This window comes from Cyprinodon tularosa, unplaced genomic scaffold (genome assembly GCF_016077235.1).
Source record: "Cyprinodon tularosa strain WSP-4 unplaced genomic scaffold, ASM1607723v1 ctg179, whole genome shotgun sequence".
Taxonomy (NCBI): Eukaryota; Metazoa; Chordata; class Actinopteri; order Cyprinodontiformes; family Cyprinodontidae; genus Cyprinodon; species Cyprinodon tularosa.
In genome coordinates, this window is record NW_024038602.1 from 1,435 (window position 1) to 21,016 (window position 19,582).

The 19,582-nt window shown below is 37.5% G+C and overlaps 1 protein-coding gene across 4 annotated transcripts; it reads left to right on the top strand.

Annotated features, from left to right (window-relative positions):
* Positions 1-319: 319 nt before the first annotated feature.
* On the top strand, positions 320-13,320 carry LOC119781544 (PH and SEC7 domain-containing protein 4). Of its 4 annotated transcripts, none has more exons than XM_038282041.1 (17): positions 320-450; positions 550-670; positions 3,539-4,160; positions 4,428-4,509; positions 4,629-5,115; positions 6,852-7,754; positions 9,865-9,945; positions 10,041-10,153; positions 10,248-10,306; positions 10,386-10,475; positions 10,562-10,605; positions 10,694-10,860; positions 11,264-11,334; positions 11,414-11,559; positions 11,659-11,803; positions 12,316-12,462; positions 12,542-13,320. In XM_038282041.1, the coding sequence occupies exons 3-17, from the start codon at positions 3,663-3,665 to the stop codon at positions 12,827-12,829; spliced, it is 3,321 nt and encodes a 1,106-aa protein (XP_038137969.1). In that variant the 5' UTR covers positions 320-450; positions 550-670; positions 3,539-3,662; the 3' UTR covers positions 12,830-13,320. The 4 variants fall into 4 exon arrangements, with proteins under 4 accessions (XP_038137969.1, XP_038137968.1, XP_038137971.1 ...); XM_038282040.1 differs by having other exon boundaries at positions 326-473; XM_038282043.1 differs by having other exon boundaries at positions 329-443.
* Positions 13,321-19,582: the final 6,262 nt, after the last annotated feature.

Sequence of the window (19,582 nt, forward strand, 5' to 3'; positions counted from 1 at the left end):
ATGAGGATCTTATGAATGTTTGTGATAAACCAGATTTTCTACCAGCTTTATAAAGCATTATAAAGTTCAATTAGAAAAAAAAAAAAACATTCAGAGATGATGACTTATGCCAGTTTAATATGAGTAGCATCTGGTTTTGCCACATTGTGGTTTGTTTGCAGGAATGAAGTGGGGCCACTCCCCTTACCTGACCAGTGTGTGTGTTCATGCCTCTGAGGCTGTGGGCGTGGTCCCCCTGCCCTCTCAGGTGTCTTTTTAGCTCCTGAGTTATCTTCCAATCAGAGATGAGCTTCTCTTCCTCTTTGTTTTCCGCTTTCACCTTTCTTCCCTCATCCTTCCTGTAACTTGCTGCTCAGAGGCTACAAGAAAAAAGGCGACACACCTCCAGATAGGCACAGGAAGCTTAAAGAAGAAGGACCTGGATTTGCATGAGGCAGAAGAAAGTAAGAGGTGAACTGGCTGAGAGAGAGTAGGTGTGTGCGCCTTGTTTGTTAAGCAGAGCAGGTTCAGACAAACTCACTTTAGTGTCACTGGTATGCTTTGGTTTAGCTGTGAACTCACAGCGGCAGATCTAGAGTTACGACGAGGTGCTCTTCCCTCCCACAAATCTTGGGTCAAAACCTCACAAGCTGGCTGATCATATGATGTTGCTTTCAAGTGCCTGGAGGGGGTAAGTCATGCTTTTACAGACTAATAAATTCCTCTCAAAGATATTCAAGTTCTAATTCTCGTTCAAGTTGTTCTCCAAACCATGTGCAATAATGCTTTCTTTAAAAATCCTTTTCTATTTTTTATGAATCTCAAACGAACATCTGCAACCCTACTGCATCATTGCCTACAAATAATTTCACAAGTGTAACTTTACCTTGTAATGGTTGTTCCTGTTTTTATTGTGTTCCCTAAGGTATCACTCTTTACTTTGTACTTCCTAAACTACTGATATGCTGTAGTTACTTCCTATTCTGTAGCAACAGTTCTTTATAATCTGAGAATAGACGAGATGCTGCCGTATCCGGGCTCTGTGTTTCCTCTTATACGTTTGTGTATTTTATTTAACAAGACCCAGAACTGTTCCTTTTTAAAAAGCTTCTTCATCAGAGGAGGATTTCATTGAGTTTTTACAGTCCACAGTGCCAGAAAATATTCTACCATACCTAGTGGATAAGCCTTGTTGAAATATTAAACACACCTTTTATAATTATTTAAATCCTGAATGTTTTATCTAATTACTGAACAACATTTTGAAGCTGTCTGCTCTTATTTTTCTTAATTTTGAAGCAAACAGTTTTCTCCAAGTAAGACATCTTATATATCAAATTCTAATTAATTTTGATTCTGTTCTACTTTGTCAATCTTAGTTAACTGCTGTAGCATTTTTTGCACACTGACAGGAACTGAGAACTTAGCACCCACACAGGAAATGTGGTCAAGGTCTCTCCCGGATGTTGGCTTACATGACATGAATGAAATAATAAAAGATAGACAAAAAAGTCTTAAAATTGATCTTGTGCAAGAAACCAGGAGGTACTGTTAAAGCTGGGATTATATAGCAAACCCATAATGTGATATTTGCTGGGGGACTTTCTTCTGATATGGGCTGTTGCTGGTGGTTTGTGTTGACAACACATGGTAAAGTTAAGCTCAAAAGCCAGACAGTTTTATCCATCTGAAGTCACACAGCGGGTCGAGCTGATAAAATGATAAACAGGAGACAAAACGGTTGAACTGTAGCCCCTGAACCCCACCCTCTCCATCGAATCTGTTTGGTTATTACGGCTTTATACACCCCAGCAGTCTATTTCCTTCTGTTGCTCATTCGCTCAGCTGATTTTTTTTTTCTTTCTTTCTTTTTTGAAACCAGGAAGTAAAATTGGGCTTTTGTGTCATTTAACTTCAAGGTGTGTAGCTCTGCAAATGAGTAGAAAGCTAACAAAACCAGTTGGTTGCAATAAACTGCTAGCAGCGTTTTAATTCAACCAACTGGTGATCATCAACATTACTAGGTTTTATTTGCAAAAGTGTTTGTTTTAAACCCTTTTCAGGTTTCATTATTCAACAATCAACTAAAACCAAACGATGCAAGATTGTAAATTGAAAAGAGAAGACTAAATGGCCCCCTTTTTGTTTCTACAATTGCAAATTTAAAACATGCATTTGCATCCACCCTCAGAGGCATTATTTAGCAAAACCCCCCGATCATCACAGCCACAGCTGCAGAACGTTTTTAAATATTTCCACTATCTTTGCACAGGCATTTAGCTATATTTAAAATTCTTTAAAGTATAGCTATATGTCAGTCAGAGTGAATGGATAGGATCTGTGAAGAATAGTTTTCCTGTCTTGCCACAGATTTTAAACTGGATTTAACGGTTAATTGTTTTCTTCTCCCCTACCTACCCAAAAAAAAAAAAAAAAAAAACCTGGCTTTGTAGAGTAAAGAAGAAATAATTGACCTGTCAGATTCTCCCACCAAAGGTTTGGATCTCTGCAGCTCCTCCAGAGTTACCTTGGGCCCTCTTGCCACTTCTCTGGTTAATACTGCTGTTTCCCAGTCTGTTTCTTTAGGTTGGCAGCCATGTCTTGGTTGGATGATGCACTTAATCTGCCAATCTATAGGCAAACGGTTACACTAGATTTCTTTAGGGGTGTTAGACAGCAACATTTGGAATATCTTCTATCAGTAAAACACTTGACAGTGTTGCTCTGTCACATGAAATTCCTGAAAATAAGAGTAAATATTTTCTGAATAGTCTTAGGGAGATTCCTCATACCTATTTTCAGAGCCGGTGAGGGTGGAGTTAGAAGTGTTTTAATTATTTCCTCTTCATAGCATAGAACAGCTTTTTGCCTAGGGCTGTCTCTTTACTGAACTCTAACCCTCACGGATAGACTCTACCCTCCTTCCTCACACCTTCTACCTTTTTGCTGTTTTGTTTTTTTAGAAGACTGAAATGTTCACCTGCACTCCTGACTGTTACTATTGGAACAACTCTTTATATGCATCTTGCACTACTCACTTTGACTGAATATTGATTTGCACTGCCGACTGTTTATATTTGCACTGCCGACTGCTTATTCACAGTACCAATTGTTTAGATATACATTTGCAATAACAGACTTTAAATGTAATTTGCAATTACCTTCCACTGCACTTTAATTTAGATAGCTTCTGTCCAAACTTTATTTATTCATTCTATAGTAAAACCCATCTGTATATATGCTATTGTACATAACTTTAAAAACCCTTCCTATAGTAATATCCACCTGTATATTATATTCAGTACATATCCAGCTGTAAATTTAGTTCATTACTCTAGTGATCTATATATTATATTCATTATTTCTAATGGTATTCATCTCTATACTCATTCAGTAGAAACCGATGTCCTATATTTATGGAAACATTATTTATCCTGCACTTGTTGCTATTGCACTTCTGGTTAGACCTAAACTTCATTTCGTTGCCTTGTACCTGTACCTGTGTAATGACAATAAAGTTGAATCTAATCTAATCAAATCTGATCTAATAATCCAACAGTGATGGCACCTTGCAAAAGCATCTGGCCTAATGCAGGAAGCGAGCACCTTTTGTAGAGAAACAGCTTCAAAATCCCTCTCTAAACCTTACGCAAGCTGACAACAGAGCTGCCCAAGAGGCGCCAATGGAGGAGGAAAAACTATGCACTTCTATGCCGGATGTTGAAGAAGCCGAAATACCACAAGACTTGCAGGCCTCATCGGGTCAGAGCATAAACGGAGAGCAGGGGGACCTGGTGTTTGGTGATGAGGTAGAGAAAGAACTGACATATGAGGAGGAAGCTGCCTCAGACGGATCTCCTAAAGATGCAGAACAGTTTGAGGAAACCATATGGTCTCCGCAGCCCATCGCCTGCTCCCACCTCTCTCTTACCTTCGCCTCTGTGGGATGGGAGATGCCTGACTCTTCTGCAGAGAATGCTTCATTCATGACTGACAGCAGCTTGGCCAATGAGCTTTACTCTGAGGGCATGACGAGTATCCGCAGCACTTCCCTCTCTCCTCACCATCACCCTCAAGATGTTACTGCCGAGCCTTTTAAAGAGGAGGACAAAGAGGAACAAGATGAAGTTAATACACAGCCTCTAAACCCAGCTGAAGAGAGCACCGGAAGTGAATCTAAGGTATGAAAACTTTCATTTAGAAAAAAGAGAAAGTGTGACAATTTCTTGCTGCTGTTACCTGAGAGTAAAAATGAAATCCACACTTAAAAATGAAAACCAACAAACCTAATTTTACAGGATTTATTTTTTCTTTCTCCCACTTTGTTGCTGTATGTCTCTGTGGCTAAATGAGCGTACATATTGCTGGTCAGATGAGTGAACTCACACGGAATCACAAGTTTTTCTCTGTAAGCTTATGTTCGGTCGTCTGTGTTGCAATTCTTTCAGCCATGTGATGCTGCAGATGTGAAAGAGCTAACGAAACAGGAAAAGGAAGATTCAGCAGCCGAGAAGTCTGAAAGTAGCAATGGTATGTGGAACATTACAGCTCTATAATTGTTGTTATTTTTAGTTTTAGTGTGAAAATCAGTTATTTTCAAATTATTTGTCTTTTCTTGGGTCTTCTACAATTTCTGCCAACTCTTCTAGAAGCTTCAGATGAAGAGGAGGAAGGCTCAGTAACATCAGACGAGGATTTACCAGAAACTAAAGAGAAGATTCAATGTTCATCAGAGGCAGTGGACACTTGTTTAGATGTGAAACTAGAAAAGGAAGAAGAGATTAGTATTCTGCTGAGCGAGCAAAAAGACTCAGAAGGAGAACCGAGCTTAACGAAAGGTTCTGGGACTGACAGTGCCAAGGAGGACCGGAAGGAGGTTCAAGAGGAGGAGAGTTTAACTAACGTTTCCAATGAGAAGGTGCCGGCTTTAGCAGATAGTTCTGAGACTGAGCAAGAACATGAGGAAAAGAGTGACACAGAAGTTCCCGACGAGGAGGAACCAGCTGTAGCAGCTTGTGTTGACACCCAGGAAGAACATTGGGAAGTGAGCGAGGAGGAGGAACAGCCGAGTGTCTCCAACGTTTCCCTTCAGGAAGAAAGTGAAGAGGCTGAAACTGTCAGCTCTCTGACTGATCTGTGAGTATTTTTCATTCACATAAAGAAAGGGGAAACTTCAAATGACAGTATACCCAGTGGAGGAAAAAAAAAAGGCAAAAGATCCTGCATTTACATCAGGTTTTGACAAATAAAGTACTCATCACCTTTAAGATTGAATCATTCACATTGACTGTCAATGAATCAGCGCTGTTGTCTAAAATAATGACAAAGTCATCAGTTAAAACATGCTAACATTTAAAATAATTTCCCCAAACAACCCAATTAGTTCTTTGTTTAAAACAGCTAATGCCTCACCAGCATGTTTTTAACCATAATAGAGTGGAGGTTAAGTAGATTTCCTTAGATTTTACCCCTCTAAGGACTCTAAGGTCTTCTGGTTTGACTAGAATTAGCTTTGCAAACTTTTTTTTTCTTTTTATAGATCACATGAAGATGAGACAACCTTTCCAAATTCTCTACAGCTGTTCAGTCATTGTTTCTGACCTTAACTCCCGATTCTACTCTTAAACTCTCAGTTATCAATATATGTAACTCACTTTAGAATGAAACCTTTTCGATTGGTTTCATAATTATTTGGAGCTTTGGTGTAAACATTTAGTTCTGTCTTGTTTCCAGTTCTCCTATCAGAGTCATATTTCTCACTGTAGAATAACTGTGAACTAGGCATCTGTCAGCTACTCGCATTGAGCTATACATAGGTTTGAAAAATTATTTTATTCATGCAAGTTCCAATGGTATTTGGGTAAACTCCTTTAGTGAGATATATCAGGAAATGCTGAACCCTTCAGAGTCTCTTATTCCGTTTCAATGAAGCATACAGAGTCACAAATCTGCCTCTGCTGCATCTTTTTGCTGCACACTGCCTGTCTGCTGGCTAAAAGATGAACACCACAGTTTCCTCTTGCTTACAGGAAAAAACTATTTTATGGAAACCAAAGTGGTGAGTATAGCAGTTTTGAGTGTAAATTTTTCTGAAAACAGCACAATTAAGTGGATGCTTTCTAAGTCTTTGCATCAAATCGAAAAAACAAAGAAAAGTTATAGTCATAGATTCCATATAATAAGCAACATTTCTTTTCAGTGTTTTTTATTCTTTTGGTTGTCTTGCATTTTTTCATTATGAGAACCCCATACAGGCCAAAGCCTGATGGGGCAGACAGCTAAAATGCTTTTCTCAATTCCGTGTTTATGTCTTTCCTTCTTGGCTTTGCTTTGAGCCTGAATAATTCAAATGTGCAAACTGCTTTTAGAAGTTAAAGACAAGCTTCCTATGCTTTTAATTTCCATAAGCTTTCTACTTCCCTTCTGAATTCCTATAAAAGCAATGAGGACATTTTCATGACCCACTTCTGCATTTTGACCTAGTGTTAGTCAAATAACTAATGACTTGCTGTAATGTGTTGGGTGGTTTGTTAAAATGTTGGCTTGATTGCACAAAAAAGTAAAGTTTAATGCTTTTTTTTTCAGTTTTAGTTTGAAAGAGTGTTGCTTGCTTGAACGATATTCCCATTAATGATACTGAACATTAAAATTAATGAATTGTAGTTTAAGTTGAAGCCTCTCTAAGCCCTCCTAAAATTAAAGCTGTCACATCACAATTTCCATCACCATTTAACACACTCCATTTTTTTTCTTTTTATGTTCACACCTTTCTAAATAGATTTTTGTGTGCTCTCTAGAACGGAACCCTCCTTCAATGTGTGTTGTTCTATTTTAAATATAATTAAAATGCATGTTTTATCGAAACCTTTTAGGGAAGTACCTGCAGAAGTGCTGCAAACTGACAACACCACACTAGACTCACCTACTGGTTCACTGGGAGATCTTCCAGCGCTGGAACTTCCAGAAGACGGGGACAAGAAGGACGTAGATATACCAGATCATTTAGGTGGAGACCTCTCAGTGCTGCCTGAAGAAATGTGTGAGGATGTAAATGAGAAGGTGGATCCTGAGCTTTCAGAGTCTGATGATAACAACCAGGAAGAATCAGAACAGGCAGAAAAGGCTGAGAGTGTAGAAAACTCTCTGGGAAGAGAAGAAGAGGGTGAGAATCTGGAAGAGACTCCCTCTTTAGAGAGTGATCAGGACAGGGTGGCTACAGTGCAGCCTGAAGCTTTAGAGTCTGAATCAGGTGAAGTGAGTGAAGAGCCCAAGATGCACGCAGAAGAGTCTGATCCAACAGAGCAGCTTCAGGACCAGCCTCCAGAGATGGCATCCCCAAACCAGTTAACCCCACCAGAAACTCCAGAAGATCCGCCAGAGCAGACAGCTTGTGATGAAGCTACGGAGTCCACAGTTGGCAACGATCCATCAGAGCAGAATGAGCCGCCACAGCAAACAGCCTGTTCATCAGAAAAGATGAATAAGTCCAACATGACAGAGCAGCTGTCTCCTGACAATGAGGCTACAGCGCTGAACGAGGAATTAAACCATGTGGACCAACAGGCTGAGACGTCAGATCAGGCCGAAGATGTTGGGCTTCCTGATGGTGGAAGTCCACCAGAAGTTGTGGCTAATGGAGATAAACACCAGGACTCAGCGGTGCCTCATATTAATGGAGGCGGGGTGGACAGAGAGAAGGCCTGTCGACTGGCTGAACAGCTCTTTAAGCTGGAAAACATCCAACGCTCTGATGTGGTGAAACATCTAGACAAAGAGTAAGTGAACATTTAGACATCATTTAATACACAGTATTCTTGAAAACATGAAGCTTTGTTTACCCAAAGCATCAGTATCAGACTACTAACTGTCTTTATATGCAGATAAGTTAGCATTTGTACAGTAATGCTCTTAATTAGATTTTTTATTCACAAACAAAAGAGAAAAACTTGATTTAGTTATCATTAGCTATGCAGTGCTATTGAATAATTTCTGATGATTGCAAAAAACTTTTTTTTTTACTTCCTGCTTTTTAGTAACAATGTGTTGATTAATGTTCCTCAGAGGCCTGTTAGTAAAGACCTACAAATCACTGACTCTGCAGTTTGAGGATCAGGCTGTGGGTACTCCAGTCCATTTATAAACGTTTTCTGAGGAAGTCACAATAGTTAAAAAGGAGGCGTTTGATTGCTACGACTTAAGAAGTTGAATCGCATGTTTGGTAATTTGGCAGATAAACAGATTAGTGTTTTTAGACCAGGGGTCTGCAACCTGCAGCCCCAGAGCCACAAGGGGCTCTTTGAAAACAGTTCTAGCTACAAATAATGAACGACTAACTAATGATTTTGAATGAAGTATAACAATTTTGGGTTGTTTAAACAATATTTGAACAACATTTTGACAACAGAACCACAGGGGGTGGTGGCCTAGTGGTTATGGCATTACACTTGGATCCCAGAGGTTTTGAGATGAAGCCCTACTCCCACAGACTGCCACTCTGGGTCCCTGAAGAAGACCCTTAGCCCAACACTGCTCGCCGGGCGCCGCACAATGGCAGCCCACTGCTCCCCAAAGTGATGGGTTAAATGCACAGAGTGAATTTTGTTGCTTTGTAGTTGTGACAGTGTAATTACAATAAATTAATAAATCAATCCATCCATCAATTCTAGTCTTGACAAATCATGATTAGTAGGTTGAGATCTTATGGTCCCGATCCTGTCTTTAAGACTAGTGATTTGTTTATACAGCTTTTTTTGGACTCTATATAGCAAAACTGATATGTGGAAAATGTTTCCAGATTTTATCAACTGAAAAATTTACACATATTCAAAGTAATGTTTTCTGACTGTCTGATAAGGTCTTCAATTGATTTTTTTTTTATATGTTAAGAGATTTTTTTTTTTTTTTTTGGAAAATAAAAAAGGAAAAGTTTAGTATATGTGCTAAAACAGAGTAGATATTAAAGTTGAGAGGTGCCAAAAAAGCTGTGAAATGGCCCTTTATTCACAGCTGAATCAAAGTTTCAACAAAAACATTAAGTGTATATTTATCAAGTGGCCTTTTTTTTTTTTAAATCAAGACTTTGATAATAAAAAAAAACCCATATAGAAAAACCAAGATTATGGTTAAAATCAGTGGCATTGTTTTCAACTAATGTAGATAATTATAAATCGAATATGATATTAAACTTTTTGAAATGTGAACTGAGTTGTATTTATAGCTAATGGGATCTTTGCATTTTCTTTACTTCCTATTGTTGATAATTTCATTCGAAACATTTATTGATAAACCAAATTAAGATACAGTCGCTTCAAAAAGTGAAATTTGTTTTTGCGTTTTGCAAACAGCAAACCTTATGTCAGTTATAAACTTATAAATATGTCATAAAGGTGTAATGGAATGTAAGATAAAACATTGTCTATAACATAGCAAAGTGTAATCAAGATTCTAAAATTAAAGCTAAAATTACATTATGTTTTAATTAAAACATTGCATACTACAATTTCATTCAAATTTGTTAACAAATGTAACTGATCAGCCAACATTTTTTCATTTAAATCTTTGGAAAAAACTTAAAATTTGTTCATTTTGGCTGTTAATTTGTGTTTGAAAATTTAAAATAAACTTAGATTAGACACCAGCTGCTTAGATGCATCTCAAATAATATACATAAGGGTTTTAGTATTTAAAATATCACTGTTTTCAATGTGAAATACTAACAATATCAATACTAATGTGTATATGTTTTGGTCAGTTATGTTTTCTGAACTTTTTCTTAAGAAGCAGATTTACACAAGTTCCTTTAAATGATGAGCTGTTAAATAAGTTTCCTTCTGTCTCCTTTTATGTTTGAACACTAATATATATATATTTTTTTTCTGTGTTTAGTAATGACTTCAGTCGGGCTGTTGGAGAGGAATACCTCAGGTTTTTTGACTTCTCCAACCAAACTCTGGATCAAGCCCTCAGGTTAAATTCCACACATAGATACATCTTATCTTACATCTTATGAAACTCCCTCATGAAACACATGTTCTAATCCTCTTTCCTTTGCTTATCCCCAGATCTTTTCTGAAGGTGGTCGTATTGATAGGAGAGACTCAGGAAAGAGAACGAGTGCTGCAGCATTTCTCCAACCGTTTCCATGAGTGCAACCCCGACTTTTACTGCTCCTCAGGTGAGATAATCATGAGTCATGCTTGAAGATACAGCTGTGGGCATTCATGCGTAACATCTGCGTTTGACATTATTACTCTTTTGGATATCCTCAGGGGCCGTGTTGGCTCTTACCTGTGCTTTAATGCTTCTCAACACTGACTTGCATGGACAGGTGAGAATAAACAGCCTCTGAAACTTGTTTTTCACACAGTGTTACACGTCTTTTTAAGCCATCGTATGTTTGTCTACAGAATGTAGGAAAATCCATGTCTTCTTCTAAGTTTGTGACCAACCTGGATGGGATGAATGAGGGAGGAAACTTCAACAAGGAGCTGCTGAAAGTAAAACATTCACACTTTTATTCTCAGTATTGAAATCTAAACCTCACATGTTAAAAGTGGTGAACCTTTTCTATTGCATTTTGCAGAGTTTTTATAATTCCATAAAGAGTGAACCTCTAGAGTGGGCTGTGTAAGTAAACTGTACACAGAAAGCATCACCTGGACCATGATTCAAAAACATGAGCTCATTCACGTTTTCTACTTGATTTTTGCTGAAGGGATGAGGAGGAGCTGAAGAACTTGGTGGATGAAAGTGCAGGAAATGACGCCCCGCTGCGCTCAAAATCCAACCCGTTCCTTGATGTACCTCAGGACCAAAAGGCAGCTGTGGTAAAACAGGGATTCCTGCAGAGGAAGCTGCATGCAGACATCAATGGAAAACGAAGTAAGTAGGGTAAACACACAAGAGAGGATTGTTTAAAGACAAAACCTTATGTTAGATCACAAGATGAGAGATTTTAGCAGCTGTTGGGCGAATAGGAGCCAGTTGCATGATTTTTTTCACTTGGTGCACAATGTCTGATTTTCATTTTAGTAATATATTTTTAATTCTCTTCCAAGTCATCATTTTAATCATGTAATAAAGTACTTCTCTACAACACAGGTATCTTTATTCTACCGCATTAGGAAGACATGATGTTATTAAAAATATCTTGGATTCCCATTTTGAACATTGAAGCTGAGTTTTAGATCAAATAAATGTTTGACATGTTCTGATGAGGTTTTAATGTTGCTGATGTTACTCATTTGTCTTTATGAACCTACTGACTGTTTCTTTTTGCTGGCAGCTCCGCGGGGAAAAAGGGGATGGAAAACTTTCTTTGGGGTGCTAAAGGGAATGACTCTTTACTTACAGAAGGTAAGTGACTCAACTCCTACTTCTCCAAACATCATGCAGCTCTTTTACGTCATGCTGAGTTATCTGTGCTGTGTGTCAGAACGATTACCGCAGAGATCAGCTGGTGAACGAGGACATTGTGGCAATCCACCATTCCCTGGCTGAGCCGGCAGCCGATTACACCAAGAAGCCACACGTTTTCCGGCTTCAGACGGCTGATTGGAGGGTTTTGCTCTTCCAGGCCTCGTAAGTTGTATAAAATCTGCAGAGCCAGTTGGTTTGTGTCTGTTTGTAGGACAAGGGCTTGACAGGAACAAATTGAGCATTTGGTTGCTTTTCTCTCAGATCTAAAGTAGAGATGAATTCATGGATCAGCCGTATCAACTTGGTTTCCGCCCTTCATTCATCTCCTCCGTTCCCCGCTGCTGTTGGCTCTCAGAGAAGGTTCTTTAGGCCGCTCCTCCCAGCTTCGAAGTCTGTGAACTCTCTAGTATGTATTTGTTAAATATTACATTACCTTGCTTTGATTTGGCTTACAATATATATTTTATTGATTATGTTTCTGAAAATGTCACCTTGCATTGCAATAGACCATTTATATCAATTTAAGGAACTATAACAATATTATTTTATGTCAATGTGATGCTGAAGTTCTCCTTATAAAGTGTGTAGTGAGACTTTTCAGGTTATTGACAACAGTGTAAAGGTCATCATTCAGAGTTAACATAAAAACATTATAGCTGCCTTTCTAATAAATTTATAGATGTTTGATCAGCAGCATTTCTAAAACAGCCTCCATATTAGTGTTTATAAAATGGTTTTATCAACAATGTGTTAATTAAATTATTATCCCTTTATCCAAAGGTTGTTTCCCTCTACTTTATGCATTCCAAACAAAGTACATTTGGTCTGGTTATGTGGAAAATCTGCCACATAAAACCAGATAAAGAGAGATTCTTAAATGTAATTGTAATCTCCTATCTTGTTCTTTTCTCTTTGCAGGACCGTCAGCTTCAATGTCACTCAGGAAAACTGGATTCCTTTAAAGCTGACCTGTTGCATCAGCAGGAGAACCCACCAGACAGTAAAAAAGCTAAAACCAAGGATCTGGAGGAACATCGTGTGAGAGCAGAGTACCTGCAGTATGAGGTAGTGGAGTTGCTGTTAGAGCTTAAGCATGAGTATCTAAAGATCAATAGGTCATTTAGTGTTTATTGTTGAACCACAGGTCTGTCGCTATGAGACCTACATCGAGGTGCTGGGGGCCTGGAAGAGTGTGCAGAAGAACGAGGACAGTGTATTGAGCAGCGCTGACCTGAACCTGTTTGACAAGGCTGCCTGCCCAGGCTGCATCGGGGATGAAGACGAGGAAGAGGCTGGTTTAAAAAGGTCTTACTCAAGTCCTTCCTTGGAACTGGAGCTGGCCCCTCCAACAATAATCAAAGTTAAACGCAATATCTCTGAGAGACGGACTTATCGCAGGACCATTGTTCCCCGAATGAATAAAGAGGCCTGACATAAAGTGGTCCATTTGTTCTGACTGGCACATTCAGACGTTTCTGTTGGCATTTTTCAGCTGGTGGTTGCAGAATAAACCCTCCAAAGATCTGTAGGAAAGCTCTGAGGAAATATGTATTTGATTGTCTGAATGAGCAATAGTATTCTTAGATGTGAACCTAAGTTAATTAATTTTGTCTGAATTTGTAGGATCTTTTATGAGCTAAAATATTGTGGTTTCACCATTTATAACGTTTCAGTTTTTATCCAAATGAATGTTTTCTATTTGGTCATAATTTTTGTTGACTATGTGTACCACAAGAGGGTGCTGTAGAACAGCACTTATTGCGACATAAAGAGGAGGCGCCTTAGTTTATTTTCATGTTGCACTTTTTCATATATGTTCTATACAGTATGTTAAATTTTGATTTCATAAGTTTTATCAAGTTTTTTCTTAGTTGTTTTTCTTGTATTTTTATGAAGGACCTCTAAAATAACATGACATTTTTACTAACCCCTTTAAAAAAACTGGAAGGGCAAAACGGTCTTAAAGACTTTCTTAATTTTTCCATTAAAGAAAATCTAGCTGTGAAAATTGAATCAGTAATTTAAGGTTCATTTTGTCGCATATATCAAAGTATTTAAAAAAAGGTATATTAGAGGTTATTTTTTAAATGTAATTTTGTTAGGCTATATTTAGCTTTTTTATGTTCCTCTTATGTCTTGATTTTATTTAAATTAGCATTGAGTTTTGCTTTTTTTTGCTGAACACGTTTTTGCCATAATTCAGATCCATTTTTTTTATCAGTTTTTATTAACAGAATACAACTAAAAGGGTTTCTTAATGCTAAATAGTAAGATTAAAAGTGGAATATGTATTATATATGACTGACCTTTGAACAATTTACTGCTTTTCATGCTTGTAAATTTTATTTGTTTAGATAAATATATTTTGATGGCCCCTCAAAAATATTTTAAATATAATCATCCTAAATTGACATTGTAAATCTTAGTATTGCATAAAAAGGCTATACACTTCTGTCTTTTATTGTGTTGTTACAGTGTTGTCTGTTGTATTGTAAATGATGACATCCAGTTGGCACAGGTCCTGTTTTGGGTATTTTCAGCCTGTTAATCAGCAGTTGAACAGGATTTCTCAAATTAACCCCCCGACACACACACCCCCACACCTCAGGTTCTGGTGTCAGAACCTGATCAGGAACTGATGACATCATATCAACTCTCTTCTAAGTTGAGATTTTTTTTCTTCTAGTGAGTAAACATCATGAGAAATTCTTAGTTATGGATGGACCTTCCATTTAATCAGGACACAACAACAACTCATTAAGATAAAGTCAGATTCCGCTGATGAGGATGACTGATTGGCCGCATGAGTGACAATGGCTGGAGGGGCTAGCCTGGCATGCCGAGAGGTGACGCCATTTTTACTGTTACAGAATAAAGAGGTTAATAAGAAGGAATGCCATGGTCCCTTAAAAAAAATCTTTCCCATATTTAGAAAAAAAAATGAATGTTTGATTAAATTCAGATTTTAGTCAAATATTTACAAAATCCTTTCGCAGACAAGGTAAAGTAAAATGCAGAAATAAATATTGCCTGTGGTTTGGAAGAGAATTCCGGGCCATGAATTGGTACCAATTTTTTTTTCACAGAGTTGATAAGTAATCAAATGGGAAAGTCTTGTTGGTGAATATTGTCATTTTTGGCTCAAGATCAAGAGTATGAAGACAAAAACGAAAAGGTCCTGTTGGAATAACTAATTTGTTTTCAGTGATTAAAATAGAATGTTTAATTAATAATTTTCTGTGCCACAATGGATGCTGAAGGTGCTTATTTAGGACCAAAGCTCTTCTCACTTGACCTGCAGACCATGACTTCAGCAGTTGTGGTGGTGGCCTTGTTTCTTTGAAACGCCATCACTCTGCTGATCTCCACAAACAATAACATCGGGCCTGAGCAGCAGGGTCTGTTAGCTGCCGGGTTCAGAGGGTGTCTTGCCCCTGGAACTGGCCTTCTATTGTTCTGTGTGTGCTGCTCTGTTCTCAAGCAATGGGCAACTCAGTCAGGCCTGGGTGGGCAATTAAAAAGCCAAGACCTCAAGTTGGGATCATTAGTGGCTTGTTTCAAAACAGAGACTTTCTCACATTCCGCATTTTTTTTGTCCTATACATCTGCCCTAGACTGTACACATTGAGCAGTCCTGAACCACAAAGTGACATTTAAAGATGTATTCTTTTGTTCAAAAAATACACCAAAAATACCATTACCAAAAAACCCCAACAAAAACAATACAGTTTTTTTACATGCTTGCTCTTAATCTGTAGCTGATGCCTCGCATGCTCTATTTGTTACTTCCCGTCTTTTATCTGCATGAACACTTGATTTCTCATAGCGTGACTGTTGAAGAGAAAAAAAAGATCTCAGGCTCGGTTTTCCTCTGTCTTTGTTCATCCTCGTCTTTCTTTGCTCTTGACTCCTGCTCCTCTGAAGTGTCCTTCACTGTCTGGGCTCTTTAAAATCTCTCTTTGGTTCCTTCAAGTGTTTTTTTTTTTTCACTTAGACTCACTTTATCCATTCAGAGGATATTGACACTGCACTTTTTTACCCTTGCTTAATATCTCCTGATATACTTAGAAAGAGAAAGATATAACATAAATTTCCCATGAACCCAAATGTATCAAATTTTTTGTTTAAATTGCATATAAATGCAGTTCAGCAAATTAATGACTCATTAGGTAAATACTTATGCAAACATTTTAGATTTTTATTGGTAAAATGTTGGAAAACCTGCTATTTCTCCTCATTTTTTACTACATTCTGTTGTTTTGTGCTGTGGAAAAAAAGCAAAATATATAAACTGCACTATGATTGACTTCCTGTTGATCTTCTTGCAAAAGTAAGTCTAAATAGGAATCTAATATTTTTTAACCTTTACTTTTATAAGGCTGTTACTAACTTTAGTTTACATTTTCTTACTATCAGATCCTCTAAATGTAAACAGTAAATCTTTATACATGTTTTTAATTTTGCAAGGCAAAATGGCATCTTAGGAGGAGTTAAGTTGCTATGGGGCATTTAAAGCATGACCTCTTCTTGCCCTTTCTCTCTCAGCACACAATAACACACACATTCATGTCTCAGACAGCGGTCTTCATACTAAAACCAAGTGTTTTTTTTTTAGATGCAGGGCAAACATGCCTCAATGGGGCCTTTAGGTCAAAGCCTCATGGTTTAAAGCAACTTTTAGAGCAGAGTGAGAACATTTGAAATCTAATCTCCTCCATCTTATCTTATGTCATCTTTCCAATCAAACAGGACCTTTTTCTAATCATCAGGCTTAGTTCATATGCTGCAATATCTCCATGTTTTTAAGCACCACTGAGTAATACATGTATGTTATTCACAAATCTGTTTGTAAATTCAATGTATGTGGATAAAGGAGATGTGTGTTTGGCTCCTCAGGTCTCTTCAGGTCAGATCTTTCCCTCGGGGCAGTACCTGATACCTGGAAGATTTTATCCACCTCTGTGTGAGTGTGTGTGTGCTTTGAAAGGTGCGTTTTTCTTGATGTCTTTGAGTCAACAGTAGCTTCCTGCCTTCAGGCTCAAAGTGTTGTTTAATAGGCACAGAGCACCTGTCTGTGCACAGGAACACCCTCTGTTTGACCACTGCACCCTGTTTGACTGGCACGTTTGTTTCAGCTGTTTTATGCTGGATCGGATAGCCTCTTGAAATCTGAGGAAGGCGTGGTCAGCTCATGGTTATTGTGTTTTAAGCTCACGTTTTCTAAATGGTGATATGTAAGTACAATGATGTTTAATTGGAGCAAATTACAATAAAGTAAAAAAAAAGGTAACATTTTTGTGGAGGTAATGTTTCTGCAGCGCATATCCTTTTTATGTCTAACAGGAGTTCAGCACATGCTGCGAGGGGTAGTTCTGAGAAAGGTACTGTGCAACTGCTGTTGAAAAGGATCATGTTGAGGAAAAGGAGTAAATAAAACTTTTACGTTTTCAACAAAGAAAAAATGTCCTGACTTACACTAGGTTAATTAAATATGCTGTCATTGTTTCTTTTAGGCCATACTTCGCTTTCTTAATGCCAAGACTTGTATGCTAAAATCTTATTGCATACTGTAGACCCTAAAAGCTACAGTTTTCCTTTCATTTTTCTTTTTTTTTTTATTAGGAATGCCCTTCTATCCAATTTTCTTTATTAATGATCAACTGTGAAAACTGACCTTAGCTGATTTAAATAAGTTTTGCAGGGTTTCATTCTTGTGACCTCCTAGATGAGTTCTCAATACCCTTTTGAAGTAATTTTGGTGACTCCTCTTTGGAAGGTTTACCATAACACCGTGCTCTCTCCATTGGTGTATAATGGCTTTCACTGTGCTTGTAGGTGTGCTTAATAAATTACCTTGTAACCTTCTCCTGAGCAGTTAATGACTGTCTAGTAACTGTTCCAAAACATCAGGTGTGTATGGTTTGCTTGGATGTGTTAGCCCACTTCATATTGTCAGTTGGTTCTGTTAAGATAAGGGTGATTTTTGGTTGATGTTGTGGTTGGATGAGAACAAACATTAAACTCATATGGCCTTCATGCAACATGCTGTGTGTATCCCCATACTAAACTCACTGTGAAACATGGAGGTTTAGTCTTAGACTTGGCCTTAAACTTTGCGACTGCCTTTTTATGCAGGCAAAGATCTGCATCACATCTGACACAGCCTGGACTTTTTTTTTTTAAAGGGATAAAGTTTCAGTCTCTCCATGTGTAAAGCCTTGAGACTTGCAGCTTTAATTACAAGAAAAGGTGCTTCTACATCTCATTGAAGAAGGCCTAGTACATATACATACACAGCTGTGAGATAATAATTTGCAAAATACAAATTGTAAACAGGGAATCATTTTCCTTCCACTTCATAATAATGCCCCTATACGCAACTGCATAAAAAAATCCATAAAATGCATTAAAATGTGCAGATGGAATACTTGAACTTTTACAACAAATTAGTAAATGCACATTAAAATTGCTGTAAATGATAAAGAAATTGCTGATGACTGTTTAACAAATGTATTACTTTTCAGGTTTTTAATAGTTCTAACAAAGCTTTAAAACTCATCTGTCTCTGCCTGTGTGATAGAAATGAAAACCATCGATTTCAAGTAAGAAGGACAACAACCAGGCATGTATCACCATGAACTGCCCGTGAACACAACCTTATAATTAGACTTAGTCAGACTTAGACAAACTTTATTGTCATTTTTTTACACAAAGTGTATACAAAACAAAATTTCGTTCTGTACAGATCTCATGAAATTTCGATTTCTTAAAGTCCAGCAGTGATCAAATGACTTGTGTCTCTCTATGAACTAAAAGAAAAGGGAAAATCTAAATTGGGCAGCTTGACAAGGCAGAATTTCCAGCTAACATTATACTTTTTCTCTTGGTCTGCATATTGAAAATAAGTGAATAAGTGGAGAACTTTTTAGTTGACTGGTGCAGGAAAACCAAAGCCCATCATCCTACTGTTTGCCACACACTCCTCTGCTGTCTTTTTGGCAGTCATTTCTCCAGGGAGGCCCTAGTTGTACAGTTTTGTGGTTTGCCCCCCAAAAATGGGCCACAAGAACTGTTGTATCACGCAAATGAACCCATACATAAGATAGACTTTCTGTCTCTGCACCTCACACACGGACACAGTGTCAGTATATCTCTGTGCTAAATGTAGGAAGTCCCAGTAGCCTCGTCCTGCCAGCGCTGTCTGCTCTCAGCTGTTCCGGCCCGCTGCCTGTATTGTGCTGGCAGGCTCATTACCAGAAGCCCTGTGGCCCGAAACCTCCTCACTAATAGGCCCAGAGAGGGACAGAGGAGTTATCTCTGCTGTGACTCATGTATGTGAGCAGTGTGATGTTTTCTTTTTAACTCTCTTGGCATGAAGTACTGTTAATGTTTAATGCTTGAAAGCATGCATTTAACCAGTAAATAAGAACTCTAAAGTATTTCTATATCTTCATGTGATTACTTGAAACTATCTTTGTAAATGTTGTAGGTTAAGGTTTTTATTTATTTATTATTATTTCATTGATGAGAAGAAACATCCCAAAAGAACTGAATGAGAATGGAATCATGAGAATAAATTAGGTTAAGAGCAGCTCATGTTTGAAATATAAAGAAATATGCTGATTGTAGAAGAAAACGTTGAATTGCTTCAACCTAGAAACAGTTTCAGCTTGATCCCCATTGTCTCTGAAAAAAGTAATAATAATATTTAGGAAACTGAAACAAAGTACTATAATCATTATAATGAAAAGTCAAATGATTTATGTGAATCATGACAGATAAACTCCATCCATAAATCAATTTGTTTTTTTTGCCTTCAATGTATAGTATTGCTATCTCTGTAAAATTTTCATTGAGGATTTTTTTTCACTACAGTAAATCAGAATGGATACATTTTTTATAATAAAGGTGAATAAATATGAATTTTTAAATCATTAGCAAATATATTTTAATTTAGTAATTCTAAATCTGTAGTTCTACAGATAACATAAACTAATGTAAAATTTTAATAAAATGAAACTTGAAATTATTTGCATAGTTTTTTTTACGCGGTTGGATTGAAATCAATATGACTGAGTGGAAAATTGTTACGTTTTAAAGCTGGAAAGAAAATAACATGTAATAACATTTTTATTTAACTTCTTACTAAATTAAGCCTTTATATCCAGTTGGAAGACTCTTACCT

What these genes read in the sequence shown, in the direction of transcription:
- LOC119781544 (XM_038282041.1), top strand. Translation starts at nt 3,663, where the DNA reads ATGGAGGAGGAAAAACTATGCACTTCTATGCCGGATGTTGAAGAAGCC. An exon ending in GTCAGCTCTCTGACTGATCT is followed by an intron (nt 5,116 to 6,851) that starts GTGAGTATTTTT and finishes GAAACCTTTTAG; the next exon opens with GGAAGTACCTGCAGAAGTGC. An exon ending in GTGAAACATCTAGACAAAGA is followed by an intron (nt 7,755 to 9,864) that starts GTAAGTGAACAT and finishes TTCTGTGTTTAG; the next exon opens with TAATGACTTCAGTCGGGCTG.